Raw genomic sequence first — 24993 nt, 5'->3', positions numbered from 1 at the left:
CGGACGGACAGACGGACGGACAGACGGACGGACGGACGCCGGAGTACGGGTGATCAGAAAAGCTCACTTGAGCTTTCAGCTCAGGTGAGCTAAAAAGAACACATATAGCATGGACCAAACTCAAACAGTACATGTATACTAAGTACAAATTGTATGATGCAGTGGAAAAGAGACGCCATCCTCCAAAAGTCATCAAAACCAACAACGAGAGAGTGAGGTCACATAAACATGTAGTACAAGAAATTCAGTTAGGACATATACACAGTATCTTATATATATATATATATATATATATATATATATATATATATATATATATATATATATATACATTAGTTCAAATATCTGCAGGATAAAGGAAATAGAAGCATACTTCTGAAACAACAAATTGCAGACTCCATTGGAATGTTCTTACGGGTACAATTAACACAGAATTTACATGCTTTTGTCACACAGAAGTTATCTACCAAGTCTAGCAATCCTAGTATTTTTGTAAGATGAGTACATGTATCATATGTCTTGATGTCTGTGTACATTACTATTAGTATATAGACAGCTGAGTCATTCAGTTATTTTAACATCAACCAACAAAATTCATAAAATATTTGAAAACAAAGACAAAACGTGACTTACTGCATCGCAGGGAGCGCTATGTTCGCATCGTGGACAGGTTTTGTTACAATTTAGGCCATAAAATCCTACTGGGCATGCGTGTTCACATCGAGGTCCAATAAATCCAGCTTTACAGGTACAGAAGCCGTACTGAGTGTCACATGACTGGGTCTGGTTATTCATGCACATACAGCGAGACTGGCAGTTCTTACCATAGCTATAAACGTAACTAAATATTACTGCGAGACTGGCAGTTCTTACCAAAGCTATTAACGGAAGTAAATATTACTGCGAGACTGGCAGTTCTTACCAAAGCTATTAACGGAAGTAAATATTAGTTTGGGGTGAATATATTTTGTTTAAATAAATGATTTTGGATGTTGCATTAAACGCTTCAGACAGATAAAGAAATCATGTACATGGTGTTACATATTCATGGCATGATAGAAATATCTTTTTCGGTGCGATTTCAGTTCGCGCTTTTGTTCTTTAATGTTGTTCAATTTCTAATGCTGATAGAGGACTAGAATTCAGAGATATAGAAAAATTCAAAGCAAAATTTAACTACATGCACATAACTGTATAGCTTCTCTTGTATTTTGAGAAATAGTTGTTGGGAATTTCTAAATTTGCAAAATTCGATCAAAATCTTCTGAATGTAACATTAACCAACATCGAGAGAAATTATTGTGTTCATTGGTATCAAATGATAAACTATGTTAATATTATTCCCAAGAATAAATCAGGTGAGAATGTATAACACGTACGATCCCGCGCTACACGCATATTCACAATGTGATCCGAATGATCCTGGGGGGCACAAACAATCACCGGAGACCGGGTCACATCCCGTGGGACAGGGACAAGACTGGCGGCAGTCCTCACCATACATCTGGTAGGGGCAGTCCTGTAAAGAGCTATGTAACTTAGCATTACGTTAAGCATAACTTTAATACATGTATCATCCAAAACATACCCCAACTCAGTACACATGAAAAGGCTTGGAATAAAGAAATCAAACTGACCTGAACTTACATGAAACAAATCATTATAGAATTAATGCACTGCAGTGAACCAAAAATAAATATTATGTGCATAACATATAAAACGTTAAAGTCAGTAATATTCTAACTACAATATTCCTCTAAATCACTTTGCTTTCTCAAGGCAATGACTCTATTACTTTTCAATTTACATGTACATTCAATGAACAGTATCTTTCAATGAAAAGTGAAGATAACGAACAGTTATCAATCTCATAACTCCTATATAAGGAATACAAAATAAAGAGTTGGGCAAACACGGACCCCTGAACATACCATAGGTAGATTGTATTGGCAAACTAGATCATTATAACAACCATAGAATCAGCAAAATGCTGATTTTAAACAAGACTGTTGAAACACCTGTTACATCAGCTTGTTTGTAGTTGTCTGTCTGGTTTAAAAACTAATCATACACGGAACAGCTCTTGCATATCAAATCAAGTGAGAGATATAAACAATATATGCAGGTGATAATGGGACATTGCTAAATAACTATGGGGACTTGACAATAGAGAAGCTGAAATTATCCCGTTTCTCATAAAGTTGAGTTGCTAGTTGCCGTTAATATTATATAACATCTAAGTACGAAGCAGATGTGGATGACTCTGTGGCGTCTTTATCCTGAGTTCACAAGGATATATCGAATCGATTTATGAATGTTTTTAGCAAGGTCACAGTATTTTGATACGATTGATTGATTTGATAATATAGTCCTGCCAGAGAATTTTTCACTCATATGGAGACGTCACCATTGCCAGCTGCAAACTTTAAGCCAATGCTCGGCGCTTACGGACTTTGAGCTGGAAGGAATCTTTAACGTAGCATAACTGGTGTAAGGGAACTCGGGTCTTTTTTTTTTTTTTTTTTTGGTGTCTCATCCCATGGACCGTCCCATGTAGTCTCCTCTTTTGACAAGCAAGGAGTACTGAGGACCTATTCTAACCTGGATCCCCACAGGTAATATTTCAAGACGAAAGCTAGATGGACAGAATGCAGTGTTGTAGAGTTCAGACAGTGCCATTGAGTTTAGAAATAAAATAAGAGTAATTCAGTAAAACAAGTTTGATACATGTAGATCTGAGTTATTTATGTAAAATGAAATGCGTAGATAATAGTTTAAGAAGTGGTGTTTTACCATACCGTTTTAGATTTAGAACCCTTACCACTTGGCATTTGTAGACCTTACCTCTTGCATTTAGATATGTCTTACTTGTTGAAATTCAGGTATCTTAACTCTTGACATTTAGATATCATACAAATCGATATTTAGATATTTTACCTGTTGACATTTAAAGTCCTTGTCTGATGACATTTAGAACCTTTACCTGTTGTTAGTTAGAACTCTTACCTGTTCATAGTTAGAACTCTAACCTGTTCATAGTAAGAACGCTCACCTACTCATAGTTCAACCTCTCACATGTTCATAGTTAGAACTATTACCTCTTTACCTCTTGATAGATAGTATTCTTACCTGTTATAGTTAGAACTCTTACCTATTCATAGTACGAACTCTTACCTGTTCATAGTTAGAAGTCTCACCTGTTCATAGTAAGAACTCTTACCTTTTCATAGTAAGAACTCTTACCTGTTCATAGTTAGAAGTCTCACCTGTTCATAGTAAGAACTCTTAACTTTTCATAGTAAGAACTCTTACCTGCTCATAGTTAGAACTCTAACCTGTTCATGGCAAGAACTCTTACCTGTTCATGGTAAAAACTCACACCTGTTCATAGCTAAAATTCTCACCTGTTGATAGTTAAAAATCTTACTTTTTGACATTTAGTGCCTGTCTTTCCAGCATTACATTTACACTCCCCTGTAATTGAACTACACGGGGAACCATTGCAGTCACACGAAAGAGCACAGTCTACACCAAATGTGTATGGGTCACATGGCACTCCGCACAACTCTAAAAATAGGACAAGAGTTCAACTTGCGTAGACCATCAATAGGGTCATAAAGATCATATTGACTCATTACTATTACATGAAATTAATACCTTTATGCACAGTTTCAGAATAAAATGCAACTTGCGTAGGAAAGTACACAAACTTACTCTTCCAGTTCTGACATCTTACCTTCTGTCCATCCAGGGTCACAGTGACACACACCCTCCACGGGATCACAACTCCCATGTTTCGTACATCGACAGTGCTCCGAACAGTTACGTCCATAGAAACCTTTAGAGCAAGGAAAATTACACGTAGCTCCCATATATCCGGGCTTACAACTATCAAAGAAAGAGAACATATTGGCATTTTTTAAAAAGACATAGTATATATAAGTAAACCTTTTTTGATATATCGTTTAGATAGTCTGTGAATTTGAAAGCAAATTCTTCCTTCAGTAAAAGCAACTTACGAGCATAGTCCAGTTACGGGATCACATTGCGCGTGTCTTGTACAATTACACACACCTAGAAACAGAACACATAGACCCATGCCTTCAAGCATATTTGGTTAAAATACAGTTTCATATACGTTGACTTGCCTTTTCACTTTTTTTCTTACCGCGACAATTTGTGCCAAATTTTCCTGCCGGACACACATCCTGACACTGGTTGCCTTGGTAACCAGGCTTGCATTGACATGATCCTGTTATTGGGTTACAGGTTGCTGTATTTGTCATGTTACACGTACAATTATTCTGACAGTTGTTACCATAGAAGCCTGGGTCACATGACTGCAATACATCAATGTCAACATGAGAAAGATTTTCTTACTCTATTTGAATGTGGTTGAGACATTTTTCCTTGCCAAGTGCAGCTTCACAGATACAAATATGAGTAAGAGGAGAAAACTAGAAAAGTGATTCAAAATTATTTTTACAGCTTGTAGATGAATTACGCAGCTTATATAAGGTTTTTCAGGGAAATTATAATGTTGTACAGAAATGTAAAGTTTAGTGAACTAAAGTTTGAAGCTATATGTGCATAAATCCACTTGTCAAATGGTTAATTGATATTTTTCGTATTTGTCTTTTAATATTGTACACGTCTCCATTGTGCACTTAAAATTACATCGTCAATTGTGTTTAAAAACAAATTGGTGCAAGTTGAAAATGTGGTGATCGTTTGCTGATATTTTGTGTGAAAACAGAAAAGGAAAGAGGTGTCTCTGCGAATAGGTATGATTTCTGGATTATGATTATTGTTTGCAAAAATTATCCTCAATTTTGACTGTTTCGTATTTCTGGTCAAATATTATTCAGCAATATTAGCTGTGAACGGCGGCATTTTTGTGAGTGTAAATTTAAGCAGGCATTCTTTTAATCAAACACGACAATAACAACGAAATAATAAAGTTTCAGACCCTGCAACATCGTATTTTAGAAATAACATAATTACTTGTCTTGTACGAAAGAATACTGGCATGCAAGTGACCTTAGGTCAAACGCTCGGAGAGGAAGTTCTGCGCATGCACGAATAGTTGTTGATGCTGAAACATTGTCCGAAATCTGAATTGACTGTTGAAACAATATGAGGTGGGTATGATTGTTGGATTGTCTTGCGTGATATATCAACTGTCAAAATTTCAAAACGAGCTTCGATGTGACAGGCAAACTATACGCTAAAGAAAGGCGAAGATAACGAACAGCAACCATCCCCATAACTCCTATAAGCAATACAAAACAGAGAGTTGGGCAAACACGGACCCCTGGACACACCAGAGGCGGGACCAGGTGCCCAAGATGAGCAAGCATCCCCCGTCGACCGGTCACACCCGCCGTGAGCCCTATATCCTGACCAGGTAACGATGTTTCGCATGCCTTCATTTAATTTTTCAAGAATGAAGCATCCAACATTGTCGCGAAAAGCATTGTGCCGTACAATCTACATTGCCTGTTTATGATTTAGAATTATTATATGCATTCATCAAATATAATAACGAACATTTACCCCCAAATATATCGTTGATACAATTCGTTTAAACATCATCTCGCACGTGCTTCCTTTTCGTAATACATGTACTTGTCGACATGAGAATTAGTGATGTTCAACAAGATTGAAAATTCGAACAAACGGACAGCAATGGGTTTGGCAAGTTTATGTTAATTGTATGTGGAGTAAAATATTGTAACCATCATATTAACATTTTCCTGATGAACATACGGTAAAATATTGTATAAATGTGCATTAACAATTGTCGTTCAGTTACAGAAAATATATAATCAAAGGAATGTTAAAAAACCAACTTATAAAACCTCTATGAATTTTTGCTACATCCCCAACATTTTTTAAGTCAATCAGACAATAGTTTATCTCTCTAGTTGCTCTATATTTCTTTGTCATATCATCTTCCACTTGCATCTAAGCGATTTATTACAGAAATGTGAAAATATCGAGTCACGTGACTGATACAATCATGCGACATTTAAAAGAAATATTCAAATATTCCTAATTCCATGTTACTGGTATACATATAAACAGTGGCATGGGCTTCGGCAACATAATACCAGATTTTTTAAGTGTCATTTTACGAACTCAAAATAACTTGGTGTAATATAACCTTGCTGCGTAAGTTGAAAATTTGTGATTATAGAGAACATAGTTACTAAATTCTATAAATAACCTGGGAACAGTGAACTCCCTGGAAGCCTGCGGGGCACTGACACAGAATAGTGTAGGTCGTTGCCATGGTATCATGTGGGTTACACTGTCCCCATGATGACTACAAAGAAAGATCACAAGATTATTGACGACATCCTCCTCAATATTCTTCATAGAAAGACTACCACATCGAGACTTCTTCAATCCTTCATAGACCTTGAAGCCTTCAAGTCTATAATGAAAGTCCAGTGTTTGAATAGCAATGACACCGTCCCAGGGAAAAAAGACTTATACATCACTAAATTACAGTACAATTCCTATAGCGAAGTGCTAGACATGGACAGATTTGAATTGTTAGACACGTAATTTGCTATATTCAATGAGTTCATATTGTGTTTCAAAACTACAGGGAATGAAAATCATTATACCTGTGTTACTGTTTGATGGAACCTTTTTCTCATTAAGTGTATCTTGACGTTTTGGCAGTGGAATTTACAGCATTTTACAGCATGTGTGTAAAATGATCAAATCTTGTAGCATATGTGATAAATTAAAAAGATGAAATAAATTAAAACTTTGAAATCAGGAACTTTACGCTACATGTAGTGTTGTATCAATTTAGATGTTGATTACAATGTTCAATCTTGGATATTATTTTTAAGGCACAGGTGACTATTTCAACACCTGAACGTATTTCAGTTCATATATGCAATGAAGTATATGGAAAGGTGTTGATAACAAACAGTGATCAATCTCATAACTCCTATAAGGAATACAAAATAGAGAGTTGGGCAAACACGGTTCCCTGGATATACCAAAGGTTGGGGATCAAGTGCCTAGGAGGAGTAAGCATCCACTATCGACCGGTCACACCCACCGTAAACCCTATATTTCGATCAGATAACCTAATTCTAATAATACTCAGCGTTTCATAAATTTGTATATCAATAAAACATTAATTTCAGATGTAAAACAATGCAATAAATCGACACAGTAATAATGTAATGCATATCATACAGACAGTGTTGTAACGTCAGAAATCAACCTACTGGAGGACCAGCACTTGTTTTACACCAGGGTTGACAGGTCTGTTGAACCCCTGAATGCACCACGACCGGGGTGCCGGGAGGGGGTCCAAACACCAGGATCCTGTTTGTGCCCCCACACTTCATCATGCTGTTCCCCGCACACGAACTGTTACAATTTCTGTGGAGATATAAATTCATTAATTAGCATGGGAGATTATTCCCTCTCTGTTCCGAAATTATACAAATAAGTAATTCGTTAACTGTTTTATGCTTTAAATCTTAAATTATTCAATCAACTAATAAATCCATTAAGTAATCTTTAATTCATATATTAACAGACGTAGGGAGAGTCATAGAATAATATGGTAAAATATGTTTAAAAGGTTATTGTTAGAGACAAATAGACAGCGGTTTACTTCAAGAGTAACATGTAGTATCAATTTAGACTGTTGATTCATTGTAACATGCAGTATCAATTTAGACTGTTGATTCACTGTAACATGCAGTATCAATTTAGACTGTTCATTCACTGTAACAGTTAGACTGTTGATTCACTGTAACATGCAATACGATTGGTTGTGCTACTTACGCATCGTCTCGTTTCTTGTTCATGTTGAGTTGGTTGCCACAGTAACAGAGATTGGGAGGTTTGGTCCCGGAGTAAGGACGTCCCTGCTGTCTGTAAGCAAAATTCAGCGGCATTGATTGTTTTGCAAAATGGGCGTCATCAAACTTAATGAATCCATGACATCATTCTTTTTGTATTTACTAGAACCAAATCAAAGAACAAGGTGTCTATTGCTATTTTTCCCAGACTGTTGCTCTTGCATATGAATATCTCTAAGTGAAAGGCATGGGTGTTTCCCTGTTCATCATGTTCTTTTCATCCCATTTTATATCATCATTATTATGTACAAATAAACCAATCACGTCAGTATACATTGTAGTATTAACAGTAAAACTCTCCCAGTATCAAGCTGCGCTGACGTTTGTTTCTGCAGGGAAATTATCATTGTTTTACATCTTAAAAAGATAAAACATTAATTCATGATTCCGCTACATGAACGATGAAGTTAACGAACAGTGATCAATCTAACAACTCCTATAAGGAATACGAAAATAGGCAAACATTGATCCCTGGACATACCAGACGTGAGATCAGGTGTATAAGAGAGGTAAGTGTCCCCTGTCAACCGACCACACCCGCCGTGAGTCCTATGATTTGATCGGGCATTGTAAATGGAGTAATCCGTAGTCAAAGCCAGTGTGCCAAGAACGGACTAGCGATCGGTATTAAACACGTCAGACAACATTTGATCCAATGATAGGTTAAAGAGGTAAACTAGATTATTATAACGTCCATAAAATTTGCGATGTGCTGAAGCCCTTAAACATCAACTTGTTTGCCAGTAGCCTGTCTCAATTTACAAACTGATCCATATGCAGAACAAGTTTTTGCGTATCAAATCAGTTGAGATATATAAACACCATATACAGTTGATAATGGAATATTGCTACATAAATATGGGAAGTTAACGAAGGAAAAGCTGTAATCATCCCGTTTGTCATAACGTTGCGCTGTAAGTTTGCCGTTAATATTAATTTTGAATAAATATCTAAGTACGAAGCAGATGTGGAGGATTCCGTGGTGTCTTTTATCTCGAGTTACCAGGGATATACCAAATCGACGTATAAATAAAAATGATTATTGTTAATAGATAAAACATGGATTTATCTAAATGTCGATTTGAAGGTCACAGCAATAATTTTTTTCTTCTCATGTTCAAGATTTTGAATAAACTCTATTTATAAGAATATAAAACAGGGCAGCTAACAAAGGAGCACAATTCATGTCCATGGGAATTCCAACATAATGTTGGAAGATCTGATTTCCAAAGACTATGAAGATATTTTCAATGAGGAACTTTAGCATATTTGTATTTCAACTTCAGAGTGCTTGTGCTTGGAAGCAGAATGATATTTACTAAAGTACTTTCTGGATGACTGATCACTCAATACGAATATTTCCGTTTTCCAGTTTTTTGAAGAAGAAACTGTCTATAATAGCAAAAAGTCTAGATTTTAATTTATCGTGAAGAATGGTCGTGTTAAGTGTGGAAAAGTCATACGTTTTGATGTTGATTTGCTATTTCAAATTTGCTAAAAGTTCTTTAGAACTTTTTATAATCCATATTTAATTACACCACTTCTGGCAATGTTGTGGCACAGTATGTTTAAGGTTTCTCCTTCACAGATGTTGATATTTTCGTGAGGTTTTGGTTGTACATTTACTTGATCCAGCAATGTATGTTTAGGAATCCAGTATAGATTTGGTAACTCATATTATCTATCCCGTTGACTGAGATATTAAATGTGCCTAAAACTCAAGCATGATTTTGAAGAATTGCATCGTTTGAAAGGGTAGTAAGAAAACCTCTTCTGATGACGTTGAAATCAAAACTTGTCTCCAACTCTCAATACTTCCGGTTCTCATTCCACCAAAACATGGCTATGAGGGAATGACAGACAAGCCCCTGAATTTCGACAATTAGACTGTGAACTATTCAGAGCTATATCGACAAGTATAAGATGTCCTAAGAACATCAATATCAATACCCAAGTAAACAATTATAGTTAAAAATAAATAATAAAAAATTAAAAAATCAATATCTATGTAGTATCTATCCGTGTTGTTAACAATAGTTAAAAATTCAATCACGACTGTACATAGATATAAATAAAATTCCATATCTACTTTGGACTATAGGGAGTTGAACACAATTGGAATAATTTATTAGATAATGAGACATGTTTTATTATGAAGTATGGATTATTAAATTTAATTGCGTAATTTCCAAAAGTTCTAATAGACAAAGCTTTTATTCCTTAATTGTCAGTGACAAATTGCTCAACATTCATTTTAATCACCAAAATGCATTACATTTTCAACTGTTTTAGAGTCGTTCAATGAATATCATCAAAAGTATATGCATCAAATGAAAGTAAAATCACTTATTTCACTTTATCACAGTTAACATTTTTTCTCATTATGAATACCTGCACAAATGGATGCACCAATCAGGAGTCATGTGCTGTGCGTTGTCATCGGCGGTAGATGCGCTGACAGAAAACAAATGTTCTGACGCGGTATCCTCGAAACAGCCGCGGTAAACTTCATCTCCATACTTCGTGGTCTGTAGGTTTATTCTGTTTCTTCCTGGTAAACTATGATCCTGGAGTAAATGATGAGTACATTTTGAGTCCTACTTTATATACACAATACATCATGAGATGAACACAACGTATTCTAGGGAAAATGACTGTTCATGGCGAAACAATATGCATATTTCTATAAATATCATCCTTAAACAAAATATTTCTTACTTATGTTGAATGTTTCCATGGCATTCTAGAAGCCATTAAAATATATAATTATGCCCGAAAAGATAACTTCAACATTTACTTGTATTCAGGTGCGGTGGGATATGAATTGTTTCCAAGATGGAACTGTAACAAGAGGTTCAATGGTCATACTTCTTATGTCAGCTGTTACATTTTTAAATGTAAAACCAGTATAATTATTCCTGATCACGCGTGGCATGGGTTAAACATACTTGAGTTTACACTAATCACCACAAAGTAACTCTTTCTGACACATTTTGACTTATCATCACAAACTATCTCTTTTCCGATACATTTGTTTTATCACAAATTATCTTCTTTTCAGCATGTTTTGACTAATCACTACAAACTACCCCCTTTCCAGCACATTTTTACACATACCAACAAATATCCCCTTTTGACAATTTACGATAAACGACCTCGTTTTCGGCACATTTTGACAACTTACCACAAACTGCCTCTTTCTCATTACAGTTGTTGCAACCCCTGCTGACTGAGACAGTGCGCCTTTAAGGATTTCTGCCTCCAATCTAATGCGTCCTAATCCACCTTGGCCTCCACATGCTTGCCTAGGTCCGAATCCACCATTCCCTCCTTGAGCAAATACAGACTTAGAATCTAGAAAAACACAGTAAAAGACATTTACAAAGTCGTAATTTATACCAAATATAATTAAACATGTCGAATCCAATGTTTGTGTTTTACTGTCAATTTTGGACATATTTTCATTTCCCTTTCCATTATCGTTCATACATGTTCTTTACACTGTACACTTTGATATCCTTTATAGTCTGATATCCCAGAATACGTGGGATTAAATAGGTGTCACTGAGCTTAAACGGATTATAACAAACACAGTTATAACAAATTTACGACTAAATCGAATTAACTTGTACATGTTTGACCTTGGGGTTACTCCAGCCAGCTAGAAGCTTAGGTAGCAGGGGACAGTTTCGCACTATAGGCCCGGTCAAGTTTCTTAAAAAATGGAGATACCCCATATTTGAAGTGATATTACATGTGTAAAAATGTGTAGAATAATTTTAGGATACATTTCAAGTGTAGCTGAGTGCTTAGTGAAAAAAATGATATGCAACATGTAGGTGTCACCATGATGCCTAGTATATAGATGGGTGCAAATGCGAAACTAAGACACGTGGTCAGCAGCTGAAGAAATTCAGACTAAAACCTAGAGGGTCCAGGAAAAGGTAGGTAGCTCAGAGGGAAGGTGGATGGCCCCATATAACAGGTAGATTTTCAAGAAGGTCAGACAGGGTTCTTGATTGTGCACAGCGTCTATATCCCCTCGCTTGGTACTGTGGTGGTATGGGGGTGGTGCGGATTTAGCCCAAATGACAGAAAATCAGAGCAAGAAGGGGGCACCTGCTCAGGGCATGTTTTATGCAGCAACACCTTCATGTATGGATGACATTTAATTTAGGGCCCTAATTTAATAACTACACTAATATGAAATACAAATATTGAGAAAACAGGGTTGTATGATTTTTCATTAACCTGTCATAACCTGACTTAGATGTATACCCCCTTCCCACATGTTGAAAAACCAAAAAAACTGTCCTCTGCCACCTTTAAGAAAATGATATTTTTTTTCAAACCCCTAGAATTCAGCCAATTTATGATTTTTAGGAAGTTAAATGTATCACATGTTTTTTTTTTCAATACATGTATTTCATAAGTGTCACAGTAGTTGTCAACTAAGTCAAGGGGGTAAGCTAAGCCATATAGTAAGGAAAACCAGAATCTGGTCAAGTTTCATAGTAACAAAAGGTCACATGTAAATCAGCTTAGTGGTTAAAATAAGGGTATTTTAGGTACTTTATATACCCTCTATACTTTATATATAGATTACATGTAGATTTACATGTTGTACATGTAATTAACAGATTTCACTCAATTACAGGTCTCCAATACAGAATATCATAACCATCACACTTATTCACAGCACCATGGCACACATTTATGAAATAGCACTTACAGACAGAGAAACGAGTCATTTTAAAGACATTTTCACACAAAAAACACAGTTAAGACCATTTTGTCATTTATGGATAGGTGCTGTCAACAAGGATGGCTATGGCATTTATCGTCCAAGTTTTAGAGGAAAACAAATTAAGGTTACAGTTCACAGATTTATTTTCTACATTAATAACATGGATAATTTTGACACACACATGCACATATCACACTTATGCCATAACAAACAGTGCATAAAGTTATCACATTTGTCCATGGAACCGCAGTCAGTAAACAATTCACGGAAGTCTTGTGTCGCCGAGGGGCAATGCATTGGTCATGGGGCATACAGACAGTGTCTCTTTCAGTGAGGTAACACATTTACACCATAAGAGTGTTCGTTGGAGGTGGAGGGTCCTGCATTGTTGTACAGGGACAGTTCTCTGAGTTTTTTGTTGGTTTTTCGTCGTCTCGTCAGGTAACGAGATGCTCGGTATTGGTTGGTTTGTTTGCGCTCACGGTGATACCTGTTCTGTTGGTCTCTCTTGAACATGTTCTTGTAAAATGGTCCACCGGATTTCCATTTCAGGCCCACCTCCTTAGCCAACAGGACGACACTCCTGCCAGACCCATGGGATGCTGAGTGGACTGCTGAGTGACACATGGCGTTAAAGTTCCTGGCCCAAGTTGTGTTCTTGGGAGCATAAGTGAAGACCCGCTGGTGAAGATTCTCACACTTGTTGGTTGTGGCCAGTTGGCAGACCTTCTGCAGACCTTCTCTCCGGAATTGTTTACAGATGACAGACTGAATACTGTCCATGTCTGCATAGTCAAGGTCCAGATGTTTTCCGTACGGAAGGAACTTGGTGCTGTAGCCCGGGAGATGGGCTGTGCAGGTAAATGACATTTTCTTACAGTTGTCGTGTAGGCCTGAGAAACATGGCAGGACATTAAGGACTGCATTCTCGGCATGGCGCAGGAAAGACTGGTCGGTCCGGCACAGTTTCCTAATCTTGACGAGCTCGCATCGGACCCGGGCTCGGATACAGGTGGCCAGTCTCTGCATGTAGGCATCTCTGTCCTGTCCAGTGGGTAACATGGTTCTAAGTCGGATGTGTCGTACATTTTTTTGCAGGGTTCTTAGCTTGTGGATGAAGCAGTGGTAGTGCTGAATTGGTACTTCATTCTCTCTAGAATAGTCCCTTATGGTCTTTTGGATCTGAGCACTGGCATCACTGGTAATGGAACGAGGTTGAAGTATGTTGTGATTTTGAATAAAGTCCAAATTTTTTCTTAACAATTTTGATTCACTGGAAGCAATGGTGTCTTCAGAGTTGTAGTTTTTTTTGCATTGTTCATGATTTTCACAATTCCTCTTGCAGCATAACTTATTGGCAGTTTGGAGGGCCAAAACCAGTTTTCGGGAGGTGTTGTTTTCCACCACCGGACAGAAACTCTGGGTTGCTGCCTCGAATCCTGCTTGCGGCCTGTTGTTGTAAGAGGTGTCAGTCTCGATGTGGACTTCGTTTCCTCGACCGAGAAGTTGGTTGACACGTCGGACATACCGCTGATTGTCGATCATCGAGGCTACATTGATTTCCTCCACTCTGTCACACATCTGATTGAGTTTCCGCTGCAGACCACGGCTGTCCGGTGGATTTATGTTGAGGCAACACATCAGGAATCGTGCATCAGACACTCCCATCTTAGACTTGGTGAGGGCCAGTACCAGTCCATCATTGAGGCCACCTGATTCCGGTCCTCGTGTCTTCTTGACAGTTGTGTAGAGCTGTATGTCTGGTGAGTGGAAATGGCAGTTTAAGCAAGTGGCTCTGCCTGTCACACATAGTCCTAGCCTCTTAGAAATGGATAGAGTCATTGAAGGTCTGGCACACTGGTGAGCTGTAGAATTCTGTAGAAGTAGGCCTAAGGAATGTACGTTAGCAATGATGTTTTCCTCGCTGTTGATTTCCTCTTCGTCACTCCATGTACATGATTTTACAGGCTTGGCAGGTCGCAGTTTGGTTGGGAGGATGAGATCTTCAGTGGACATGCACACAGCATCCCAGTATTCATCAAGACTTGGACGGTCCCACTCTGTGTTTTTGTCACATGTACTCGAACCAGCAGGTGCATCAGCGTCTCGGAGGGCACCAGCTCGGGCGTCAGAATGCTGAGGGAAATAGGTATGTCCTGGCTTGAAATAGCTTAGTTTTCTGCCTCGGTTTTTTCGATAGGCGTTTGTTGTCCTCATGTTTAATTCTTGAATTTCTTACAAGTACTGTGCAGATGGGGGAGATGCTTGTATTTTTGAGAGTTGTGAGTTAGGGAGGTATCTTGTTGTATAAATATTGTTCAAGAGATAAGGAAAGTGTTTAATGTAGATAGAGTGTCCATTACTTGTCCTTTTCAAAACACATTTCCTAGAGGCAGGCCTTCAGATAAGCATATTAATCAGTTTGAGTGAGAGCACTAGTTCTGGTCTGTTTGATAATTACCTCCCTTTGACCATTAGCTGTTGTGCATACTACTTTTGTTTTCACCATCAGGAGGGCTTAGAAAATAATTTTGGAAGATGACATGGGTTGAAAGTTTTGTTGGAGAGTAAGTCACTTAATCAGAGCATATTTCAGGTCCATACATGTAGAATATGTAAATATATAGGCAGTGAAGTTGGAAATTTTCTAGATTTTTAAAGCAGTTCTGTCCTTTCATCTTTCTGTAGTCCATCTTCTTCTACACAGGTTCTCATGATTACATGTACAGCATGTAGCACTACATGTTAGGTCACTTATACCATAGATACAATTTACATGTAACAGAATTTGTTAGGCACAGGGCTCTTATCGTGAACACTCTCAGCACTCAAAAATGACAACATCAGACACAGATATGTAGGGTTTTTTAAAAAGTTTATTGCGAACAGATTTAGGGCAGTCGACATGACGGGTTGGTGTAGTTTCACTCGGAACAAGTCAAATTTCTCAAAAATATGAGTTGAAGTCCATCAGAAAGGATCTCTGAATTCTTAAAGGTAGCAGGGGACAGTTTCGCACTATAGGCCCGGTCAAGTTTCTTAAAAAATGGAGATACCCCATATTTGAAGTGATATTACATGTGTAAAAATGTGTAGAATAATTTTAGGATACATTTCAAGTGTAGCTGAGTGCTTAGTGAAAAAAATGATATGCAACATGTAGGTGTCACCATGATGCCTAGTATATAGATGGGTGCAAATGCGAAACTAAGACACGTGGTCAGCAGCTGAAGAAATTCAGACTAAAACCTAGAGGGTCCAGGAAAAGGTAGGTAGCTCAGAGGGAAGGTGGATGGCCCCATATAACAGGTAGATTTTCAAGAAGGTCAGACAGGGTTCTTGATTGTGCACAGCGTCTATATCCCCTCGCTTGGTACTGTGGTGGTATGGGGGTGGTGCGGATTTAGCCCAAATGACAGAAAATCAGAGCAAGAAGGGGGCACCTGCTCAGGGCATGTTTTATGCAGCAACACCTTCATGTATGGATGACATTTAATTTAGGGCCCTAATTTAATAACTACACTAATATGAAATACAAATATTGAGAAAACAGGGTTGTATGATTTTTCATTAACCTGTCATAACCTGACTTAGATGTATACCCCCTTCCCACATGTTGAAAAACCAAAAAAACTGTCCTCTGCCACCTTAGCGGCAACACTCGTATTCTACATCGTCATGTACATGTATTTCTTGCTTTTATTTATTCAATAATTTTCTCTCTTTTTTATATTTTTATCTACAGTTTATTATCATCTTTTCATATTATAATCCAAGGTATATAAGGAACGGTGAGTCGTTAGCCGAAATCCTTATTTTTATGGGTACGTTGGGTTTTGCACACAAGTTTATGTTTACAGAACTATATATGTTCAACCCACCAAAGTCAGGGTTTATAGTAGATGAATTTAAATATGTTTAACACTTATTAATGCTACCCAACATTTTTCAAAGTCTATGGTAGAAACATTTATATATGTGTTGACGCTCTTTGATGCTTCACCTTTACTGACCTATACTAACGACCTTGCCAATAATATGGATACTTCCGCCACTGCCTCCTCCTCCTGGACCAGAATCATCCCAGCATGCTGTGGTGCTGTTACCATGACAATTCTGATTACTTTTTGAATTGCAGGAAGCTGGACAACTGCTCACACAGCTGAAAATTAAATAATGGAGATATCTGAATTTCCTGATTTTACACACCTTACAAGGCAAATGTTCACGGGTTCAGATGATGGCATAATATGCAACATCAATAAGATAGCTGGCTGCACAGATCATCAAATCCATGATCCATGTTGATTTATTCATGACTACAATGGGCTTACGTCTAGAATTTAAAAGTGGATCACCGATAGTTGTAACATCACTGCTAAGATAGCCTTAAAGACTTCGTCTTCAAAATAGCAATCACTAGGTTGACCTGATTGCCAAGGTATCCTTCATTAAGATGATATAGACTCACTAAAACTGTGTTCATCGAGATGAATTCACTGACAAGGAAGCTGTTAATGCGATGAACTCACTGACAAGGAAGCTGTTAATGAGATTAATTCACAGACAAGGAAACTGTTAATGAGAAGAACTCACTGTCAAGGAAGCTGTTAATGAGATTAACTCATTGACAAGGAAGATGTTAATGAGATGAACTTACTGACAGCTTCTGTTAATGGAATGCACTAAGTGACAAGGAAGCTTTTATTGAGATGAACTCACTGAAAAGGAAGTTGTTAATGAGATGACCTCTGCAACAAGTAAGCTGTTAATGAGATGACTTCTGTAACAAGTAAGCTGTTAATGAGATGAACTCGGTGACAAGGAAGGTTTTAATGAATTGAGCTCAATGACAAGGATGCCCTTTGTGAGGGACATGAATGTCCATGTTTCCTTCACAGGATATATATTTTTACAAACTTTGAACAGACAGACAGACAGACAGACATATAGATAGATAGATAAATAGCTTGTTTCGTTCAGTAATTGTTGTGTAACATTCAAGACTGGATATTTCTCTTGTATAAATACGTTAGGTACCAATTTTAAGAGAACTGTTGCAATTTAACATAAAGCATTCTTTACTGTTACAATTTCTACCGTAGCATGTTGTAAAGTTTCAATATACCTGAATATTTAGCTTTAACATCAATCGCTTTGCAAAGGAATTAGCAATACCTGATTTAACAAGTACGGTCTGTCGCAGTTCAATCATGTGAATCACTATTTTAAATATCAGATTTCAATTGTATTTCCAGAATCTGTCACTTTTAGGTGAAGTGACACAATCTGTCAGTTTAATGTGAAGTGACGAAAGCTGTCAGCTTTAAGTGAAGTGACACAAGTTGTCAGTTTTAGGTGAAGTGACACAATATGTGACCATTAAATGTAGTGACACAAGCTGTCAGTTTTAGGTGAAGTGACACAAACTGTCAGCATTCGGTGAAGTGACGCACATTTTGACCTATGATTGGCTTAATGACCAATATTGAAAAAAAACAAAGATACTTTACGCAACATTCATTCAACCTCTTTTCAAGAGGAAAAATGCGATCACATACACTGACTCTGTATGATCAAATAATGGAGCATGATCTATCCTACTTGATGCTGTTTCCATTGTCCCCGGTCCCCGGCAATCCCTTCACCTCCACCGAACCAGTTATCGCAACGTTCATCTCGGCCATTAGACGAATAGCCCCACCTCCATTACCGCCTTGCCCTCCTACAAACAAAAAATCAGATCAATCATTGCAGTAATTACCATTACAGTGATCAAATGAAGATACCGAACAGTGATCAATCTCACAAATCCAATAAAGAATACAAAAGCAACGGTAGGGTAAACACCGACCCCTGGACACATCAAAGGTGGAATCATGTGCTTAGGAGGATTAAGCATGAATAAAGTCATCTCATCTAGGAGTGATTTTACTCACATTTTGACTGCTCAAATAGAAAAAAAACTCAAACTTAAATTTATGAGTTTTTTTCCAGAACTCTAAGCCTGGTGTAATGACTGGGGGATTCTATAGTATGTATCAATCGTCGACGCACGCAACACCTGTCAATATACACAGCACATGTCGACACACGCAACACCTGTCAATATACACAGCACATATCGACACACGCAACACCTGTCAATATACACAGCACATGTCGACGCACGTAACACCTGTCAATATACACAGCACATGTCGACGCACGCAACACCTGTCAACATACCTGGTGGGTTAACAGTCATATCCTTGGCACAACCACCACTTCCGCCCCCTGATCCCATGTACAGTTTGGTCATAGTGCCATCACCATACCGCTCACCACCCTCACCTAATCCTGAGGGACCACTTCCTATATATTTAGCCGCAGATCTTTAGAATTAAATAAATGAAAATCACTTATCACCAAAGAATCTGTTTGACTCTGAATCATACATTTATGTGTCTTTAAAACAATAATCATCGGATTTTATTTCAATTCAATGTTTTTTCTTCTTGTTTTTGTTGTGCTGTATATGTTGCATTCAAGAATTTTTGCATAATATAAAGTACCTGAAATACCATAAATTTTGATTTATGCATGGTGCTCAAAGTTGAAAAAGTAAGAGTTCTTTATCGTAGCCTATGTTTTAAGGTCATATCTGAGAGACCAGCTGTGACTATCACTTTATGTACCAGGGTGGATTGATCATATATTCTACCATTATCACCAGTGTGAGATCGACTTTACCCATGTGAGACAGCCATGTGAGATTTTTCTGTCTCACACTGCTGCGACGTCATTTGATTGTGATGTCATATATTTTCTGTAATTTACATTACAGTGAAGATTTACGTTACACAGTGAAGTAAAAATATTTAAAATTTTTGCATTGTTTTCTTAAAAGTTTAATGCAGTATAGTTTTCTGGTGGACAACCTTGGGTTGTTTAGTTTACACTTTTAGTGTAAACCATTTTCGGGTATGCTCGTTCTACCTATCTAATTGGTTTTTGCATCGAAGTTCAAATGAGGATTTTGATAATTTAGAATTTTTTGAAAGCTCATATGCACTAAACTGTAGGTAAAATGTGAGAAAAATAATCCTTCGCTATTTACTCGTGTGGGATAGTGAAATTCCACCTCTGGAACAAGATTCGCTGTTTACTGCGAATCTTGTCCCTTCGGTGGAAATTTCCTATCCCACACTCGTACTAATGAAGGATTCTATTAATATTTAACGTCCCTCTAGAGAATTTCTCACTCATATGGAGACGTGGCGAAGGTATGCTATTATGAATTAATGAATATAGAACAAAACACAATAAAAAAAATTTAAGTCAAGACAGGTAATACTTTCTTGAATATAATGTTCATATGTTACTGCTGAATTGTGTTCAACCCTATAACCACCTATCATAGTACCAGTTGCACTAAACTTCCAAGGTTAGCACGAATTTGACAGAAATACAATCGTGGGCGTTTTCCCGCCATATGGCAGCAATGGGAGTAGTGAATGTTTTCATATCACATGTCGTGGCAGCGATATGGTTTAGTGAGTACTTTCATGTCACGTGGTTACAGCAATATAACAGGGGATTCTGATTTTCGTGGACACTATCATCATTCTAAGTATTCCATTTGTTAATAAAATAGTTTTATATGCTGACATTATCTCAGTGTTTATAGTACAACATTGCATGCATAATTATCAATGTCCGTGTTTAACTTAACACCCCGACAGTATAGTTACCAATGTGCATATACGTGTAACTTAATGCCCTATCCAGATAATTACTAGCGTAACCGTATATCGTAATGACATCTCGATACGATTACAAATGCACCCATGTACATGTTTAACGTAACGGCTTGTCCGAATGGTTATCAATATACAAGTTTAATTACCAATGTATATGTTTACCTTAACCCTCTCTGTGTATGAAAGGCGAAGATAACGAACAGTGATCAATCTCATAACTCCTATAAGGAATAAAAAATAGAAAGTTGGGAAAACACGGACCCCTGGTCATGGCAAAGGTGGAATCAGGTGCCTAGAAGGCGTTTGCATTCCCTATCAACTGGTCACATCCACCGTGACCCTACGTCTTAATAGGTAAACGGAGTAATCCGTAGTCACAAACAATGTGCCATCAACGGCCTAATAATCGGTATGAGACGCGTCATACAGCATTTGACCCAATTATCGATAGGTTAAATTGGCAAACTAGATCATTATAACGACCATAGAATTTGCTTAATGCTGACTTTAAACGAAGCTGTTGAAACCCCTGTAACATCAACTTCTTTGTCATTAGGCTGCCTCGACTGATCATACGCAAAGCAACTCCTGCGTATCGAATCAATTGAGACATATAAACACCATATGCAGGTGATGATGGAATATTGCTACATAAATATCGGAAGTTGGCGATGGAGAAGCTGAAATCATTCCCCTTTGTCAAAAAGTTGAGTTGTTAATTTGCCCTTAAAATCCATTTTCAATCAAATATCTAAGTAAGAAGCAGATATGGACGACTCCGTGGTATCTTCAATCTCAATTTCACATCGATATACTGTATCAAATATCGATATAGGAATAAAAATGATTATTGTTAATAAATCTCGTTATATTTAGATATCGAGTTCAATGCCACAACAATAGATTTTTTCTTCTCATGTACATTTGTAAAAGATTTTGAATAAACTTTATTTCATCAGGATATAAAGAAGGGTGTGGCTCAGTACGTTTGAATTTTCGCCTTCAGAGCTGTTAATATATTCGTGAGGAGCAGAGACGGGGACTTGGTAAAGCATTTACTCAATCCAGCAATATACCTTACTTTGTAAGGGTTTTCTGAAAATTAGAAATTCAGTATAGGTACGCTAACTTCCTCCATCCCATTGACTGAGATATTAAATGTGTTTAAAACTGAGGCATGATTTTGAAGAATTTCATCTTTTGAAAGGTAGTAGGAATATAAATACGATTACCGAATGTGGGATTAATGCAAAGTTCGTTTAAAATAGTTGTAATAATGAGCCTTCCAAAGACAATGCTGTTACAAGCTTTGTCACCCGGAATCAAAACATATTCCTCACGAACATATCTAATTCTGTGATCACTTCTGGTTTACTAAACACCGAAGGACATATGTTACATACTTTTGTTTTAATGTGTCTAATACTGGATTTTAATATTCCTCTTATACTTTTTTTCCATTCTGACAAGTTATCAAGTTTTCCTGTCTCATATTTAGCCCATCGTTTGGCACAATCTTCCACAGAATTCATAACAGAGATGAAGTTTTGTCGCAAATTAAAAGACCGAGGTTCTCTGAATTTAGGACCTTTTGTGTTTTCATGTTCTTATTTTCAACTATATTAACATCACCAGTAATGACAAGTCCAATTGGACTATAGTTAAAAAAGACGAAGAACAAGAACACGCGAATGGATTAGATAAAAGATCTAGATGCCCTATACCTAGGCACTGCAATGTTTGCTTGTAATAAAAGATTGGATACAATAGTAGGCTATATACTTGAACTTGAAATATGATTGAATAAAAGATTGAACTTTTTTATGACGAAGAATGTTGCTTATGTTGATGGCAGATATCTACCATGTGAACTTAACCCATCTAATTACCATGTATGTGTTTACTTAACTCTCTGTATGTATAATTACCAATGTATGTGTTTAACGTAACGCTTTGTCCCTATAATTGCCGTATATATTTAGGGATATGATAAATCTAAAATCCTATTCATCTAATTAACAATGTATTTGTTTACCCTAGCATGCTGCCTGTACATGTATGAATATCAATGTACATGTCTTTGTTGGGAGAAATTTCTATTTACAAATGCAAGTACACTTACCCTGGGATTCCATGTCCACCTCCACCTCCAGGCTGACCCCTACCATCTGACCTTTGACCCCCTCCAGCTCCTCCGCCACCACCTCCTTGGTTGTTATGGATTCCAACAACTCCTTCACCTACAATGTAGAGATGAAAATTGATCGTTATGAATCTCCCTACTAAACTTAGTGACTTTGGTGTAAATTGTTTTGTCGCTATACGCATATAAATCGTATGTAGTTCAATTCATCCAAATATACAAACATAATGTATGATTTTGGTAAAGATGTGATTCCATTCGTAGAATGATAAGATTACCCAGTGTACAATTTTCAATATCTACTAGAAAGAAAGTATCGTTTATTCGGAGTATTTCAGAAAGAAAGATCTGTACAAACCATCCATGGAAGCTCCTTGTTTCCCTCCCTGACAATTTGTTGTGTCTACCCGACCTCCAGGATACCCCGCCCCAGTTCCTTTCAGATTTCCACTGATCCGAATGTTGCGGGCTTCGATAATCAGAACTCCGCCCAGTTTGGTTGTCGGGTTGTAGGGTGTGACCATCACTTCTGTATACTTAGGTATGTGAAATAGTGAGATGTTGCAGTGAGTACCTACAGAACAGGAAACGTGATGATTACAAAATGAAATAGTGCAGGAATATTTTTTTATCTTTATAGTGCGAGAGAGAGAAAGTATTTCAGAAATATATTACATAAAAAGGTGAAGATAACGGTCAATGATCCATGTCATTACTCATATAAAAATAGAGAATTAAGAGTAGGACAAACACGGACCCCTGGTCAGGCGGTTCAGAAGAGTAAACATCCCTTGTTGACCGGTCACGCCCGTCATAATTCCCATGTCCAAAGAACGGCCTCAATTGGTATAAGACACGCCAGACAACATTCTACCCAATGACAGGTTGTAATGGTAAATTAGATCATTGAAAATACCATAACATTAGCGATCTGTCGACTTTAAATGAGACTGTCGAAACCCCTGTAGCATCAACACTTTTGGCCGTGGCCTCTCCCGATTTAAAAAAAAAATTACCAAACGCAGGACATGCTCTCACGTATGGAAGTTAAAAGACTTAAAAACCACATGCGAGTGTAATAGAATATTGCTATGAAAATAAGGGAAGCTGTCAATGAAGAAAGCTGAAGTCATCTCGTGGTTATAAACATGTGTTGATAATTTGTCGTCAATGCCTATATTAATATATCTATATTCAATACAATATCCAAACATGAAGCACATATAGAAGAATATATCATAATTCCTATAAAATATACAATATTAAGAGTAGGGCGAACATGGACTCCTGGAAATACCAAAGGTGGGCACAGGTGCCTAGGAGGAGTAAAAGAAAACCCTATCATACACCATACATTGGCCTGATGTTTAAAATCAACTACCTGTTTTACCCGTGCTATTCATTTACACAATGTGAGTAACATTGCATGACATTTTCCAGACGCTATTAAAAAGGAATGAAAAGGTAAAAAGAAGTTTTGTCATCATAAATCTCTAAATGTACGACAACAAAACGTCAACATGCAATCATAAGACAAAGCCACTTGTGGAATGGAATACGGTTGCAAACAATAGGACGCCATGGTAGGACAATTCACCGTTGGACAGTGTCTGTATATTGAAACGTCTTAGGATTTTCTGCAGAAAGCCTTCCAAATGTTCACACCTGAAACCCAATCATCAACGCCACAGAGTGCAGTGGGCCCGACAGCGGTCTAATCAACGCCAAAATTGGACATGAATCTTGAATGAAGGTCCAACGTCAGTAATGTGAATGGCAGAATACGAGTTTTCCGACGTGTGTATGAACGCTTCGAAGACAATTGCGTGTAAGAACGAGACAGACTTAGCGGTGGTTAATGTATGGTTTGGGGCGCGATTAACACAAATATTTGCTCCTAATTGGTTATTTTCCACAGAAATCTACTGCTCAAGAGTACATGTATATATACGACGTTCTCTGGTCTGTGTTGTTACCATTGACACATTAGCACAGACAAGACATTGGATTATATTTTCAGCAGGACAATGTGTGGCACACACATTGACTTCATTTATAGCCTCTCAGGGTCATATCCAAAAGACTTGTAATATTCACTCATTAAGCCGGACGATTGGCTAAGGAACAATTACTACATGTACCTGTGTTAATATCTTGGGTTTGCCCGTGGATTAGAATCGAACACAGGACATTCCGGCTGCATGCAAAGCGACTTAACCAAGAGAACCATAAACAATCGTTGAACAGTGTCAGAAAATTTCTGTTGGTTATTTTGTATTTTACCTACGACGGCTTGAAACACTTTCGTTTCTAACAAAATTCCAATGGCGCGTCCTTTCTACGAAGCAAATCCTAAATGGACAGAGAATGGTCAATGACTCCAGTTGATGGTAACTTGCTATCAGGTAAAATTTGGGGAACGTGTGGTCTTCGTTTATCGATTTGGATTGCAGTGTTGCT

At 37.4% G+C, this 24993-nt stretch overlaps 1 protein-coding gene across 1 annotated transcript in view; it reads right to left on the bottom strand.

Moving 5' to 3' along the window:
- LOC125646492 (uncharacterized) overlaps positions 1-24993 on the bottom strand; it is a 56675-nt gene that overhangs the window by 17750 nt on the left and 13932 nt on the right. The window contains exons 12-27 of the mRNA XM_056139863.1: positions 22892-23107; positions 22513-22630; positions 18877-19022; positions 18253-18373; positions 16662-16810; positions 11086-11255; positions 10293-10468; positions 7825-7914; positions 7257-7413; positions 6230-6328; positions 4169-4340; positions 4020-4074; positions 3737-3888; positions 3428-3567; positions 1380-1519; positions 634-829 (exon numbers count right to left, since the gene is read on the bottom strand). Of these exons, the coding sequence (XP_055995838.1) occupies positions 634-829; positions 1380-1519; positions 3428-3567; positions 3737-3888; positions 4020-4074; positions 4169-4340; positions 6230-6328; positions 7257-7413; positions 7825-7914; positions 10293-10468; positions 11086-11255; positions 16662-16810; positions 18253-18373; positions 18877-19022; positions 22513-22630; positions 22892-23107 (2297 nt within the window). The remainder of the gene's footprint in view (positions 1-633; positions 830-1379; positions 1520-3427; positions 3568-3736; positions 3889-4019; positions 4075-4168; positions 4341-6229; positions 6329-7256; positions 7414-7824; positions 7915-10292; positions 10469-11085; positions 11256-16661; positions 16811-18252; positions 18374-18876; positions 19023-22512; positions 22631-22891; positions 23108-24993) is intronic.

Source organism: Ostrea edulis, chromosome 6, assembly GCF_947568905.1.
Source record: "Ostrea edulis chromosome 6, xbOstEdul1.1, whole genome shotgun sequence".
Classification (NCBI taxonomy): Eukaryota; Metazoa; Mollusca; class Bivalvia; order Ostreida; family Ostreidae; genus Ostrea; species Ostrea edulis.
Note: the sequence above shows the minus strand (reverse complement) of the source record. Positions and strands in the feature narration are given on the sequence as shown.